This window comes from Cynoglossus semilaevis, chromosome 12 (genome assembly GCF_000523025.1).
Source record: "Cynoglossus semilaevis isolate Cse_v1.0 chromosome 12, Cse_v1.0, whole genome shotgun sequence".
NCBI classification, from domain to species: Eukaryota; Metazoa; Chordata; class Actinopteri; order Pleuronectiformes; family Cynoglossidae; genus Cynoglossus; species Cynoglossus semilaevis.
In genome coordinates this window covers 17,776,519-17,793,462 of record NC_024318.1, presented here as the reverse complement: position 1 = coordinate 17,793,462, position 16,944 = coordinate 17,776,519, and the positions used below count along the sequence as shown (strand labels likewise).

Below are 16,944 nucleotides of genomic sequence, written 5' to 3'. Positions count from 1 at the left end.
TGACTCGAGTCCAAGTCATGAGACTCGAGTCCACACCTCTGGTGTATAGTGTGTATCTTTCAGTGGTGTGGTGTCATTTTTTTCGCCTAGGCTTTCAGTGGCGTCCTGCCTAAACAAATCCACATCCAGATAACTTCATTTTTTTCTATTTCATATATTTAATTAATGCGAAAATGTAACACATGTAGCTAGCCATTACTAAAGCAACAAACTTATCTAACTATCAATATTGATTTTTAAGTCAAAAGAGTCGTCGTAATTCTTATCAAAATTAAAAAATTCCGCTATCGCCCATCACTGGTCCCAAAGTCAAAGGTCCAGTCTGTGCAGTCTCATTCGTGCGACATGAGTTTCAATTTGCGCCACATCAGTGGTCAAGGAGAAAACTGGATTTTTACGCTTGCCTTTGACCATCCAATCAAATCACTCAAACTGCAAATCGTAACTCTAGCCTAGTTAGAAGACCTTTGTGTTGCCAATTCCAAATCTGATTGGTTAAAGAAACAATCTCGTTTCCCATTTGTTTTAGTCTCCCAGCAGCCACTATTACTGATTACTGAGGAAGTTCTTACCCCGGCAACAGGTGAGGCTGCAATATGATTGGATAAAAACCTATAAAAACCTATATATATATATATATATATCATAAAAATAATGAAAATACAACTAAAAAAGGTAGCTAAAGATTATATCAAAATATATTTTGGTGTAATAAAATATATATATAAATAAATATACATTACTCTTTTTAGTGCACCGTCACAATATACTGAAAGATCCTAAACAAGTAGTCAACATTTGACACACTACTTTTAATAATTAAGTCAGTAACAAAATCCAGAACCATTAATTTGGGTCCTTTATACCCCAGAGCAAAGAGTAAACATACACAGTCAATACCAACAGAACTGCTGTTGTTCTGCTGTTGTTTATTGATGACTGAGGTTTGATTAAGTCTTAAGACGCTCTGTGTTGAAAACCTCTGTCGGCTTTACTCGTGCTGACCACCAGAAAGCACATATGATTAAAATGAGGCTGAATGATGGTGTTTTAGTGTCAGATTAAGTTTGTTGTCTAGAAGGTCTTTGTGGTGGCTCCTCCAGGTTAACTCGGGGGTACTGACCTACAGACGACATGCTTGCTTGAGTGTGCTCTGAGTGACTGTTGTCATGTAGACACCTGGCGGACGGGCCTGTCAGTCAGTTCTCTCCCGCCGCAGAGCAGAGGGGGGCAGTGGTCGACTTGTGGTGGTCGACCTTTTCACGTAAAAAAAAAAGGCCGACCCCTAAATTGTACTGAAAAATAAGTCACTTATTCCGATACTGTTTGCTATCCTGTCGGGCTATTTTACTAGTCTTAGTCCTAGTTTTCCCTTGGTGGTCTTAGATTGCTAACTGATACACTTTTTAATTGACCTTTTTCGGCTCTTGTGGTGTTATGTGACTAATTGACGTATATATATGTATATATATATATATATCTTTCAGTGGCGTGGTGTCATTTTTTTCGCCTAGGCTTTCAGTGGCGTCCTGCCTAAACAAATCCACATCCAGATAACTTTTTTTCTATATCATATATTTCATTAATGCAAAAATGTAACACATGTAGCTATAATATTAGCCATTACTAAAGCAACAAACTTAGGAAGCACAATTCAGCCACAGCTGTGACATAATGTACATCCAAAAGCATCAGCTATAACATAGTAATATATAATATGTAATTAACTATGACTATAATACATGAAAAGTTCATTCAGTTGTTAAATAGCCAGTATTTCTCATGCAAATTATTGGATTAAAATAATTAGCAATATTGATTTTTAAGTCAAAAGAGTCGTCGTAATTCTTATCAAAATTAAAAAATTCCGCTATCGCCCATCACTGGTCCCAAAGTCAAAGGTCCAGTCTGTGCAGTCTCATTCGTGCGACATGAGTTTCAATTTGCGCCACATCAGTGGTCAAGGAGAAAACTGGATTTTTACGCTTGCCTTTGACCATCCAATCAAATCACTCAAACTGCAAATCGTAACTCTAGCCTAGTTAGAAGGCCTTTGTGTTGCCAATTCAAACTCTGATTGGTTAAAGAACCAATCTCGTTTCCCGATTGTTTTAGTCTCCCAGCAGCCACTATTACTGATTACTGAGAAAGTTCTCACCCCGGCAACAGGTGAGGCTGAAATATGATTGGATAAAAACCTGCAAATATATACAGTATATAAATCATAAAAATAATGAAAATACAACTAAAAAAGGTAGTAGCAGAAATAATATAATGAAAAAAAGATTATATCAAAATATATTTTGGTGTAATAATATATATATATATATATATATATATAAATATATATATATATTACTCTTTTTAGTGCACCGTCACAATATACTGAAAGATCCTAAACAAGTAGTCAACATTTGACACACTACTTTTAATAATTAAGTCAGTAACAAAATCCAGAACCATTAATTTGGGTCCTTTATACCCCAGAGCAAAGAGTAAACATACACAGTCAATACCAACAGAACTGCTGTTGTTCTGCTGTTGTTTATTGATGACTGAGGTTTGATTAAGTCTTAAGACGCTCTGTGTTGAAAACCTCTGTCGGCTTTACTCGTGCTGACCACCAGAAAGCACATATGATTAAAATGAGGCTGAATGATGGTGTTTTAGTGTCAGATTAAGTTTGTTGTCTAGAAGGTCTTTGTGGTGGCTCCTCCAGGTTAACTCGGGGGTACTGACCTACAGACGACATGCTTGCTTGAGTGTGCTCTGAGTGACTGTTGTCATGTAGACACCTGGCGGACGGGCCTGTCAGTCAGTTCTCTCCCGCCGCAGAGCAGAGGGGGGCAGTGGTCGACTTGTGGTGGTCGACCTTTTCATGTAAAAAAAAAAGGCCGACCCCTAAATTGTACTGAAAAATAAGTCACTTATTCCGATACTGTTTGCTATCCTGTCGGGCTATTTTACTAGTCTTAGTCCTAGTTTTCCCTTGGTGGTCTTAGATTGCTAACTGATACACTTTTTAATTGACCTTTTTCGGCTCTTGTGGTGTTATGTGACTAATTGACGTATATATATGTATATATATATATATATATGTTCATATATAATCCAATTAGCTCACACAGTAGAACAGTCCCACTGAGTTAATTTAGCTAATTATTTCCAGAGCCTCTGCAGCAGAGCAGCAGTCTGCACAGTTGACTCTTCAGTGGTGACTGACACAGAACAGCTGCAATGCAATTAGTGGAATTTAATTAAATGAATGATAAAATGCCTAATCAGCAACATTCTGCTAAATGTTAAAAGAAGAAGTCTCATGGATCAGGTGAGGGGCGACGGAACAACACGAGGCAGACCTACGCTTTCAAATAAGGTCAAAACCAGGATGTTGTACACATAAAAAAACACTAAAGAATACCTGTGAAATGTATTTTAAGTAATTAATAATGTACGACTGGTGCTGCTAATAATGTTCTTAAAGTATATAGAAAGGTTCACAGTGCACGCATGAGGTGGCCCAGTGTGACAAATTGCGTCAAATTAAGAGTAGGGATACAATGCAAAAATAGTGTCCTACATAAATATGAGTTGCTGGAGGTTTGTTATCATTCAAGCATTACAGCAGTGGTACGCTTATGTCCAGCGTCCACCATATTCTATAGGAAGCCCATCATACACCCCCTGGGGGGGGCCCACTCCACTATTGCAGAAGTACTGCGCTGATATGAAGACTATTTGTTGTATAATTGCCATTCTTTTTGCTCTTATACTAGCTACCATTGAGAATGGTATAAAGAAACACTTCAACCCATCAACCCAAGCAGTGCAGTCTCGCCCTCCGTTGCAGTGCAGTCTCGCCCAAACTTGTTGAGTGTCACCTAGTACATCTTGCTGGCAAGAGACCTGATTTTTTTCCCCTCTTTTCATCAAAGTCCCAACTCTAGTCATCTCTGATTTCAGTTGTAGAAGCTGTGCCATATAAGCTTAACAAACACACAAGTCTGTTGCGGTATAAAAACCACAAACTGCAGGCCTTTTCCAATGACGATTTAGTCATCTGGTCCTAATTCATAAGTTGTTTTTTTTTTTTTTTGAGGCCTTGTCATAATTGTTTTCCTTGCCAATAATGGAAAACATATGCACAAAGCAAAGATGACATATTTTAATCACTATTTCCGCTTTGTGTTCGCCCATTGTTTGTCTGGCACATCTGCTTGACACAGTTTTAGTTCTCATAAACTCCTGATTTTCTTGTTCATTTGAAGAAATGCATGCTTGTTTAGCGAGATTTAAAGTAGTTGAACATAGCGATAAGCGATAACAGAAATTTTGATTGATAACATATTTATTTAATTTTGGAAATCAGTTCAATTTAACGTAAACCCGTATATAGTAAATTACCCTACGAGATGTATAAGTGAAATGTGAGCTTTTTTTCTCGCATCAATTAATGTATTGATACTTTGACTTTATAAGTGATACTCAATCAATACCACAGAATTTATACTTCCATACACTTCTATAACACGTGCTTATGGCAGTGAAATGGCTAGCATTTTATTTTTACTAGTTTACTAGTTTACTTTAGAATTACATCCATTATACATACTATATATACTCTACATTAGTACTGGCACTAATGTTCTACACTAATCTGTATCTATTTAACCAAATCACAGGGTAAATTTCCATGTTACATTTCAGCGCCGGGGCTGTTTTCTTGTGAAGTTGTTACATCTTTCTCTGCTAGTTTCATTTTTTTTTTGCACTCTATGTTGTTGTGCATAACTGAAACAGGTTCTTACAGCTGCAACACAGCAGTCCGCCACCTGTGCCGCACAGCAGGGCGAAGGCTAGATTTTGAGACGTTCATTAATTTCATTCTCAATGATTCAAACGCATCATTATTATTTTTGCTCTTTTTTTTTGATTGTTCTACAGATTTTGGTTAATGTTTGTAGATCTGTGCAGCTTCTGTTGCACAAAAATATTTTAAGTTCTTGTTAATACTGTGTAAACAAAAACATGCAATGATCAAAGCACAAAGTAGAAGCATATATTGAGATGAACACAGGACTGAACGGTACAACAATCCCACAAGGACAGACTGAGGGAGAGAGGTATATATACCCAGGGCACCAGGTGCCTCGAGTGAGACTAATCACACAGACACAGGTGATTGTGATGACACTGATTACCCCACACAGCAGACAGCAGGAACAGACAGACCTCACAATAAATAAGAAAAAGAGTCTATGTTTTCCCCTTTGTTTTCATGCAAAGGAGTAGAAGTATATTAGAAAAATCCTAATTATATGTCAATATAATTATTATTTGAAATTACTTAGAATGAAATGTAATTTTACAAAAAAAAAATTCTGAACATGAAGTATTTGTATATGTTTTTATTTACAAAAATGTATCCAGAGGGGTGTCACCTCGGCCCAGAGGCAATGTCTCTGTCATTGGTGTGGAACCCCAGGGTTCACCTCCTGGGCAAGTTCAAATCCCAGTGAGGACGGTCGGTACCTTCCGGTGGACTCACCACCCGCAGGAAGGTTCAGGGGGGTTGGTACGATGCAGAGGGCTGGATTGAAACCCCAAGTGGGCCACTGCTTCCCCCGCATCCCGATAGCGGATGAAAATGGATGGATACGAGCCATATATTTAACCCCCCCATGACTTAAACAATGGATCGATTCACATCTCGAAAAACCCAATATGGATTCTTTGTTCGAAAGTTGGTTCCAGATAGATGTTTGACAAAATAGAACAGGATCAGGTAAATAGAACAAAGTGGGAAAGACGTCAGTTCACAGGCAGGGCTGGCTGTGACAGATAAGACTATGTGAGCCAAATATAATTTAGCACAAGTTAAATTAAGGGTGAGAAGAGATGTCACAAAGGGCAGACAGTAGCATGGATTACTATCGAAAGTCTGGGCAGCTGCCAAATAATAAATAAAGGAGCAACATAAATAAAGTGAAAGTGACGTTTGAAAAATTGGAGTTGCAGTCGCTGAAAAATGAAACAAGAATTTAAAAGTTAGCAATTAGTGTAGAAAAGAATAGAAATGATTTGCAATAGTTTTGCATCCCTTTACTGTGACTCCTCACAATCAGTTGATCTCAATATTATATTTAATTAATTTATATTTAAATATATTTAAGTCATATATATATTTTTTTTTATTTGCTTTCTGTTGATATGATGCAGCTTTAAGGTTAGACCAGGCGTGGGCAAAAGCTGAACGGGCCACATCTGGACCCCGGACCTTAGTTTTTCCATGCCTGGGTTAGACCTTGTGATTCTGCGATGTTTCAGTAGTTTGATGGACTTCTTTTAGATTGGACTTAGTGACTAAAATTCTACAAAGAAGGCAACAATAAAGTATCAGTTCCCCATATGATTCAAAATGAAATTGCAATCAATTTTAAACGCACTTTCCAAGGATTCAAATCAGAACAGATTAAATCAGTCAACAATCTAAGCTGACTCACTGCATGTTTCCCGTTTAGGTCAAAAGGAATTCTATGCAATACTATCTGATTTTATCCAGTGTATCGGTGTGTTGTGAAGCATGAAAACATTTGGTAACAATTAGAAAGGTTTGCTATTTATAGTCTAATCCTGCACGTTTTTTGGATGGTGGGAGGTAACCGGAGTCATCAGAAAAAAAACCCACATGCACATATGGGGAGGACATGCAAAGCATCACTTACAGTAGCACTCTTCCCAACACCGACCGGTCGGTTCCTATAAATAGGCATTTATTTTCGGCTCCCTTTGCCTCCCATTCACGCCTTGGGAACTATGTTTACAAAACAGTTCAGCAGTATAAATCAAATATTGCACAAAATATTGTATACAATAAAATCAACGTCTTAATCCAATCCGTTGTAGCAGCAACAAGTAACGGGGTTGGTACCGATCCACATCGTGAAAAACAATTCTTCTTAAAAAAACGACGCACCATTTTTGTTTATACAAATTATAGCCTTTACGTCCACGGATCATTGATTTATACTGTAGTATGAACTTATGATTGATTAACTGTTCAGTATTGTGTATTATGCAACAACACATACACTTACTCTACTGCTGATGCTCATAAAACAAAAGTTTTCTATTCTGTTTGATTTGGTTCTATTCTATTTCTTGTCTTCGGTCCAATCAGAATGAGACAGGTTTAGTGATAATTTTTTCCCTAAAGATCTTAACATGATTGTGTATTAGCTGTTTGAACCTTCTCCTCCTGCCTTTGTCCCATTTTGCTGTTTTCTGTTTATCACCCACCCGCCCCTCATAAGCCCCGGCAGATCAGAGCTCAGTGTTGTGCCTTTTCTGGAAACACATCTTGGAACACCCTCCTTCCTTTGCAGAGTCAACCTTCTTGATCTGTGTACACATGCAGTGTGTTCAGTATTGTGTCTGTGTAGCGGGTGTACGAAAACTTTTTTTGTGATTTATGGCATGGTTGTCAAGCTAGGGCGCATCAGATCTTCCTGAGCTGACACAAGCGGCAGTGGGTTTGTCAGCAGCCCTCACTCGCTCTGTGGATGAAAAGTTGTTCTCCCAGTGCACTGTCAGTGCTTAGAGATAAGAGTGTGAAACCAAGGCGTCTTTTCCTCGTTGTGTTTGTTGTGAGTGTGCCTGTGAGATGAAGAGGGTGAGGAAATGCAGGAGGTAGTGACGCCGAAGCATAATTACCTCTATATTACTATTTATTAAAAAAACGTGACAGAGAGAGAGAGAGGTGTTGTTTGGTCGTTTATTTCTGTGCTTCTTCATCCAGAGTTTGCACTGAGAAAACTTTCCTCTTTGCCCCACATTTTTACAGTCACATGTATTTCTTGCTGTGAGTTTGTCTGTTTGCTACCGAGAAGATTTAGGGTTGACCTTGTTCATTGCATTTGTTAAGCGAGTACATTTTCGCAATGTTGACTCAGCCAAAAGTTAGCAAACCGGTGCAGTTTCTTAGTAGGACAGCGGTATCTTAAGGTGACCTAACTAATATATCATGTCAATTCAATTGGATAAAGATTAACCTCCGCTCTAAATGTCCTAGGGAAAACAGTTAGGTTATCATTTTTTAAATATCATTTTATATGATATATTTTGTAATGATATGTACAAAAGTAGAAGTACATATTTGATTAAAATATATAAATTTTAAATTATTTTATCCTGCAAGTCATAAGTAGAAATGTGTTTTTTTTTTATTTTAAAATAATGGTTTGTGTAAATAGGTACCGTAAATAGGATTTATTTTTTTTTTTTAATGGCAATCAAACTACAATAATAATAGAACAGATAACAGTGCTTTTATAGAGCAGTACATACACTCTGGGTGTAGTCAAACACAAAAATACATGCTCTCTTTTACTCTAATCTTTCACTTTTACTTTCAGGATCTTCTGTTCCTACAAATTTGACATTTCCAACACAATTTTTGACATTGTAACCACGACTGATACTGTGGCACCATAACTGGGAAGACATTGTTTTTATACAACGTTCCGACTCTTAGATCCAAAATATACAGTTCGTCCATGGTTTATGACATCCTCGGACTAAAGCATTTCATGGTTATAACACCCACCCATCTATCCATCCATTCATCTCCGTCTGCTTATTTGTTACCGGGTCGTGGGGGCAGCAGTCTCCACGACCGCCACCCAAATTACACTGCCCCCCGCACCAGTCCCTTGTGAACCTTCCTCGTGAAGGTACCAACCGCCCTAATCAGGATTCAATCTTGCCCAGGAGGTGAATCTGGGTTTCCACACCAGAGACAGAGACATTGGGCCAAAGCACCACGGTTAGAACACCATCTCCAAAAATGTTATTAAGAAAGTCTTGTTCAATCCTTGTGATATATGGTGTTAAAACAAGTATAGCTTTGTTTACAATTGCCGGTTGTAAGCCATACATTCGTAGGATGGGACAAGACTTCTTGTGCTGCATTATGGCTCCCAAGTGTAATTCAGACCCTTCTGGTGTTTTTATGTCCTAGATTATGATGTCACCACCGTGTTAGCATAGGTGAGTGACATAGATACTGATGTACAGTACAGTATGTTAGTTTGGCCACAAAGTGTAAATCAAGTTACATCAAAAGTGACAGAGACATTGCCTCTGGGCCAAAGCGCCACCACTTTAAATCAAATGACAAAATAAAATGTACACATTTTTTTGATAGAGAGAACAATTAGATATCACAAGTCACTGTTTGAAACCCTATTCAAGCCAAAGGTGCTATGTTGCCTTAGCATGAAGCTATGCCACTAATGAAGTCGTGTGCTTCCTCATTTGATTATGGTATGTTAGTCAGGCATGTGTGACCTCATTGTTCTCACATTAAACCTCGTCACATCATTTACCAGACAACTGCTCTTTCATTTGTAGAAGCCAAATGACTCAGCTTCTCGAGGCTACTCTCATTTGTGCAGCATCATTTTCAAAGTGATGTGTTCTATGTCTTACATAAAAATCTCAAATAAGAGCTTATAAAAGTCAATCATTTTTCTTTCTTTGCATGGAATAAAGTGGGTTTTTGTTTTTTGTCGTTAAACTGACAAAAAGTCACGCAGTGAAAAAAAAAGATGACACACTTAAGGAAAGCTTACATTAGGGTCTGTGAGAGGCCATGACCTTTTTTACAGTACTACACAATTCAAGGCACAAACGATACAGTTATTTAGAAAAAGTAAAATCCCTCTGTGCTTTCTTAGTCAGATTAAGTTCTCACTGTCCCAACCTCGGTACAGGGGTTTTTAAAGGACTCCCAACTCACTGCTGACATACAGTGTCCCTGTGCTGCGTCTCATATGGAGCCTAATCAATATAGCACTGTGTTAGATTGGAAACTTGACGCTGTTTCTACAAGAATGTATTGATTTCTTTCTTTTTTCCTTTGTACCCTCCTCCTTTTCTATCCTAGCTCTTCCGCTCAGGCACGGATCAAAGGATTTTACCCTTGAGCAAGGTTTAAGGTGTTTGGTTCCAGACTGAACAGTGCTCTAATATTCTAAAAGCAGGCCTCAGTCTGTTGGGGATTCGTGTTTTCATTGACCTTGTCTTCTCTCTGTACAGTGACTTTTTTGAGGGTCTGGTAATTGGGACAAGCACTTCCAAGACATAAAGTATAAGCTTAAGTTTAAAATACAAGATATATAAGATAAATAATGACAAGATATAATTAAAATGTCATGTCATTGTTCAAAGAAACCCCCCATATACAAATTGAAAAGGTATGTTATGTTAAACAATATATTTATGAATTTAATTCAGACTTTAAAATAGAACTCCTGAACTTTTCAAAGTTTGAAAAGATTTTGCTGCAGGGCAGTTGAGCTCACAAGTACACAGTAATGATAAGAGTATTGATTCCATGGTATTGATATACAGTAGCTATACTCACACAAGTATCGATTAAGCATCAATTACAATCGATTAGCATCAAGTAGCGATACTAATTAATAAATGAAAACAGCACGTGTCATATTTGAGTCCATATTTTTTAGGGTAACTTTGTCCCTTAACAGTTGCAGTTAAACCATTTAGATTACATTATGTAAAAAAAAAAGTCATTTGTTATTATTAATATCTTATGAAAAATACATATGAAAGTTTTTACACCACAGTATTATGTGTTATTGTTGGTTTAATAGAATAACACAAAAATATCACTATTATTATTATAATATAATATCACTATTAAAATTGTACCGTACCACAAAAAAATCTTGAATCAACTATCACTATTATCATTATACTTTAAAAATTTAGATAATCCAATAAAATAAATAAATAAAAAAAATAAATAAAGAATTGATATTGGTATTGAAAGTAAGTACCGGAAGTAATTGGTATTGCATCATATATATATATAAAAAAAATTGGTATCGCCCATCACTACTACAGGAGACAAAGTTTCTCATCCTCGTGTGATACTTTCTGGAACACATTTAAAGGATTTTCTTTTTTCTTAGTGATATCCTGCCCACATTTCTGCAGTGACCATTAAAGGCTGTATACTGTATTCTATATGAAGAGTGTTACTTCATGTCACTGTGCTGTATACCTCTAACTAGCTTAGAGTCTAAAAAGATCCCAAAGTGTTGTCCTCAGCTGAATTCTCTGAGCTACTTTCTGCAACTGCCCTGGGGCTCATTATTCACTGTGTCTTCTATAACTTTTACTTTGTCTTTAACTTAAAGAACAACCTGAATTCAATGCTTCAAGACTTTGGTAAACATTCAAAGACAAATCCTTACCTACGGTGAGTCGGACTTTATTGGCATACCACACTGAGATAGGTTGATCATTACATTAGTTAGCAGATGGTATAACTGCTCAACATGGTTCCTGATATCTAAGGTTTAGTGTTCAAATTGACTAATACTGCTGACAAAATAATTTAGCAGCAGCCATAGTATCAGATTGGAGGTTTTTTTATTAATAGAATGAGAAGTCTGATTAGGTGTGGTAAGGGATTGTGGGGTGGTTTATTTAATCGATAAAATATGTTGACACCTCAAATCAGAAGGAGCAAGTACATATCAGGTCTGTTTGTTGCGTCATAACATGTACATGAAAGGACATTTGCAGCATAATGACTTATACAGAGGTACTCTATGTGTCTAAAGGCATGTGGGCATGCATACAAATAAGAAATCCATACAACACTTTAAGGTTTGTCCAAAATACACAGGTATTGTTTTAGGGAGATAAACACATGCACAAATGCTTAAAGACTTTACTGGGTTCTGTGTTCTACTTCGTTAGTTTTTGCTACTAACTAAACTCAATGACTTTGAATAACAACGCTATGTGTTGAAAATACGTTACATGCATTGCAATACTTATTTTTCGCACTATAAGTTGCTTCGGAGTGTAAGTAGCACCAGCCAAAGGAAGAAAAAAAGTGCAACTTACAGGAGTAGCAGATACTGGTACACAAGCCTAGAGTGCCCTCTTGTGGCTGTCAGTGTGAAAATAACAAATCTGAAATAATATATTTTATTTATATAAGTCGCACCTGTCTATAAGTCGCAAACTCAGCCAAATGATGAAAGAAAGTGTGACTTATAGTCTGGAAAATACAGTGTATTCATACATATAAATACTCAAGCAGGTGCTCCTGATCAGAGGTCTGCTATTTATTTATTTTGTCGTGGAATTGGGGGTTGCACTTCCTCTACTCTTCCATTCTGGGCCATGGTCATAGAGAGGGAATCATGGATGGCATTGGCCAAAACTAATTCAGGTCAGCATGGACGGGAGATATGAGCAAGAGGTTGGGGGCTGGAATCAAGGATAGAGTTGAGGTAGAGAACCACTGCCATGAAGGATGGTTGGCTAGGGACCGGAGAGGTGTGAGTGTGTTGGCGGGTTCTTGGGTCAGCGGGAATATAAGAAGAATATTAATGACTAATTAATTACCAAATGTCTTGTTAGTAACTATGCGTGTGTTCTTTGAAGACACATTACTTTTCCACTGAGCCTACTTGCTTTTTTAGAAAATGCAGCAGAATCACTTCATTGTTTTTGCTTTATTACATTTAAAGGTCCCTCCTGGTCAAGTGGTATTTACACTTTCGTTCCATGTTACCATGTTTGTCCATAATCACGGTGCATCTGTTCCGAACTGTCTCTAATTAACAAGTGGCCTCTCTGTGGAGAATACCAGCTCTACCCTTCTTCCTCCTTCTTCTTTTTTGTACCTCTCCTTTTGATCGCAAAATAGCAACATCCCTGAAAATAAAAACAAACACACACACACCGTTGGGAGCCAAGTGTGCGCACATAAAAACATGTAAGAATACAAGCACCCACTGGCACCCAAAAAAAAAAAAAAAAACCATCCAGCTGAGTTGTTGTTCTCTGCTGGCTCCTGATTTCAAAGATAAGAAATCACTTGTTTTGTGTTGAAATACATATTTTAAGATGCAATAACTGTCCTAAAAACAGTACCATATTCTGTCGTCCTTTGCCTCATGTGTGCGTGATGCCTTTAAGTACATCTTTTCTACACTTGTTTTCATGAACGTGTGGTCTTTGGTTTGTGTGAAGTCTCGATCAAATAAAAATACCGTAATTTCTGGACTATTGAGCGCACCTGACTATAGGCTGCACCCCACTAAATTATAAAAGAAAAACAGCTATTGAGTGCACCTGACTATAGGCTACACCCCACTAAATTATAAAAGAAAAACATATTGTACACAGAAGGATTTTTTATTTTTTTACTTTTAATTAAATAAATGCTTTTTACCGAACAGTACCTGTAACATGGCTGGTTACACGTTAGCTCTTTCCTGTTTCGGCGCCTGGACCGTAGTCAGAGTGCTCAGGGGAGACTGCTCCAGGGCCCAAGCTAACATTAGCTCCGGGGCTAACTCCTTTCACTTTGTGCTTGTCCGCAGCAGAGGTAAACAGAAACAGTGAAGTTGGGGTCTTTATTATCAGCCACACCGAGCACAACAGAACATAAACAGAGTTTTAACAGCTCCTGTATAAGCAACTCACGCTTCAACATGACAGGGCTCAAACTGTTCTCAACTTTCACTAATGTTCATATGCGCACAAAGCCATTTACAAACAGTTATACGCTAATAGTATAACATACAGTAGCCTACCAGAAAAGTCATTCATCGCTAGCGGTATGTACTTTGTTAGCCTGTAAAAATCCATAAATTAGCCACATCATTGTTTAAGCCGTAGGGTTCAAAGCATGTGAAAAAAGTAGCGCCTTATAGATCGGAAATTACGGTACATGAAGTCTAAATGGTGATTTTAGTCAGAGCACATTTTTACTTTGTGAATCTGTAACAACAACATCCTGTTGAATGCTGTATAAAATTGTATTTTGTAAAACCCACAGCAGCTTTGGGTCTCTAAAAAAATCTACAGAAGATTTGAAGGTTAAGGATCTGTTTCACATGCTGGTAGAGGTCAACAAGCTTTTACTGACAATCTCAGCAGTCGCATGAACTATACTCCTTGAAGCCTTCGAGAAGAAAATGATTTTCCCTTTCTTTTTTTCTCTGGCTGTTCTGTTTCCTTGCTTATTGTGAACCCTCACTCACCTGCAAAAAAGTCAGCTGGATGATATGAATGCTGTTGTACTTCACTAAACTAAACTACTTAGTCGTTGGTTGATGGTGCTGAATAAAGTGCATCTCTTACAGAAGGTGGGGAACCGTGGATCGGCTCCACAGCTACAGAGCCGGGCAGGGTAGGGCAACATGGTAGAGCGCCTGCTTTGATTCACAGGAGCTCCACCTCCACGGACTCGCAAGCTCACGGTAGAAACAGAAGAGCTCAACCCCAGTTGGTGTCTTTTGGTAATGGACCTTCAACCATGTCTGTTTGCATGTGTTAGCATTTAATTCCTTGTCGTCTCCTGCATACTACCAAACTAGTTTGTTGCAAATATACACATACAAATATTGGGTCATATAATGAGTAATGTAATTATATTTTGTGTGATTAACTTTACAGAAAGATAGAGGTCCTGTAACCCTTCACTTCTGTTTTCCCTGAGAGAAATACATAGTAAATACAGTATATAGCACTTTTGGATTGTATCATTCACCGGGCAGTGGTGATTTTTGTTTTAAATTATATTTATGTCATGTTGGCATCAAATTATAGAAACTGAGGCTTTACACATTTATAGAGTTATAAATTAATTATTGCGATTATTACCTATAATAATTGTTATAATATCGTGATAGATTCTCCGAAAAAAACAATAGCACCAAGAAAATCCATAATGGTTACGCCATCCCGCCTCCGAGAATATCGTCAAATTCACTATCTGATGAAGCCGGATGTGAGTTGTTGTTGTCATCGTAACAATTCCGAAGGTGGATCCTTCTGTGTTTCTTTGCTTAGTCAGCTGTGAAGTAGATGTTTGACATGTCCTTTGCTAGAGTTTCTATAACGGATTTGCTGCTATCAGGAAAAACAAACCCCTGCAGAGGAGATGGAAGAGTGGAGTGAAAAGTTAGTGAGAGGCAGCGGGCTTTGGTGTGAAGCCTAAGAGAGGGATTAAAAAAAAAGAATCTGTCACATTGTGATATTTCAGCTATGCCATTGTATCTTGGACTTCCATTTTAAAGGCAATTCAGTATATCTCATTAGCTACATTAGGGTTACGGTTAAGAATTTCCTTCTTGGATATTAATTCATTATATAATTAAATAGCACAAAGGACAAAATCTCTGACAGAAGTCAGAAATCAAAAATGTATTCAGTCCTTAAATTAAGGTAAGGCAGGGGTTAATTACCTATAAATAGCAATACGTCTGTGTTTTTTCCCTTTGTTTTCATGCAAAGAAGTATATTAGATAAATCCTAATTATATGTGATAATAATTATTTTAAAATAATTATAATGAAATACATATTTTTTTTATTTTCAAAATTCATCAAACGGGCCAGATTGAAAAAACCAAGAGGGTCGGTTTTGGCCCGCGGGCCGTATATTTGCGGTTAAGAATTTCCTTCTTGGATATTAATTCATTATATAATTAAATAGCACAAAGGACAAAATCTCTGACAGAAGTCAGAAATAAAAAATTTATTCAGTCCTTAAATTAGGTTAAGGCAGGGGTTAATTACCTATAAATAGCAATACGTCTGTGTTTTTTCCCTTTGTTTTCATGCAAAGAAGTATATTAGATAAATCCTAATTATATGTGATAATAATTATTTTAAAATAATTATAATGAAATACATATTTTTTTTATTTTCAAAATTCATCAAACGGGCCAGATTGAAAAAACCAAGAGGGTCGGTTTTGGCCCGCGGGCCGTATATTTGACACCCCTGGTGTAAGGTCTAGTTAAACCTTTGAATTTGGCTTTTTGGAGATACTGGAGATACATCAGCAGCCATCAGGATGCCTTTTAAATCCCGCCAATATTCTACTTTCTTCATTAGGGTTCTTCAAAAGAGCCTTTTACTTGAATTGTCCATGTTCTTCTACAAGGATATTGTTCTCTGGGGTAATTGAGTCACTTGAAATAGCCGACATATCCGGAACATGTCAAGAAAAGATTAGGATTAAAAGAGCCTACAGGCTGACACAATCGACAATGCATTCTAAAGTGTTTCAAGGAACTATGATGCACTTTTTTGTAAAGGGACACACACACACACACATACACACACTTGCACTTGGTTTCCCATCTGAGTCATCAGGAGAGGGATTTACATCAATAGAATTGTGACGTTGAGTCACCCCGGATTGTGCATTGTGAATCAGACTAGTGGGAGAAGACGGATCGTCTATTTCGGTTTCGCTGGCAGCTTTTCCATGCACGTCTTAAAAGCCCATTTTTAAGAATTTCAAAGGAAATTGGAACAAAATATGTAAACATGTGAGGTGAAAAGGGCGAGGTTGTACCTGTTTGTATCTTTTCTGATGATAAGCTACCGACCCTTATGTTTTCAAAAATGTCAAATAACTCAACGCAACATCACAACAGATTTCCCAGGTTGACGTTGAAGAGGAAATGTATTCCTGGTTTAGCATCTGTCTTATTTACTTTTTTATTTTTTTCCGAAGCTTCACATTTTGGAAATCTGGCACAGGGGTTTCTGTGCGTCTTTGGCAGCAATAGAGTGTCTTGGTGTGCATTTAAAGATACTGACAGTATTTAAAGCCACAGCGACTGTGGCTAATAATCTGACGAAGTAATGGTAGTCATTTCTAGGTGCGTTACTGCCAAACACCTTACTGATTAACGCAAGCATCATTCATAGTTTCTGTGAAAATTTTTTTTTGACCCGCTGTTGACACACATTTAACGGATCTTTAAGACAAGGGCAATAAACAGTATTTACGTTTCAATTAAAGAATCCCAGTAAAACTGTATTACAAAAAAAAATCAAAATGTCTTCAGATTTGAATGGTTTTGCCTCAGGT

The 16,944-nt window shown here is 37.4% G+C and overlaps 1 protein-coding gene across 1 annotated transcript in view; it reads left to right on the top strand.

Annotated features, from left to right (window-relative positions):
• LOC103387804 (GDNF family receptor alpha-1-like) overlaps window positions 1-15,257 on the top strand; it is a 22,460-nt gene extending 7,203 nt beyond the window's left edge. The window contains exon 4 of the mRNA XM_025060879.1: window positions 14,199-15,257. Coding sequence (XP_024916647.1) covers window positions 14,199-14,392 — 194 coding nt within the window. The 3' untranslated portion in view covers window positions 14,393-15,257. The remainder of the gene's footprint in view (window positions 1-14,198) is intronic.
• The last annotated feature ends 1,687 nt before the right edge of the window (window positions 15,258-16,944 follow it).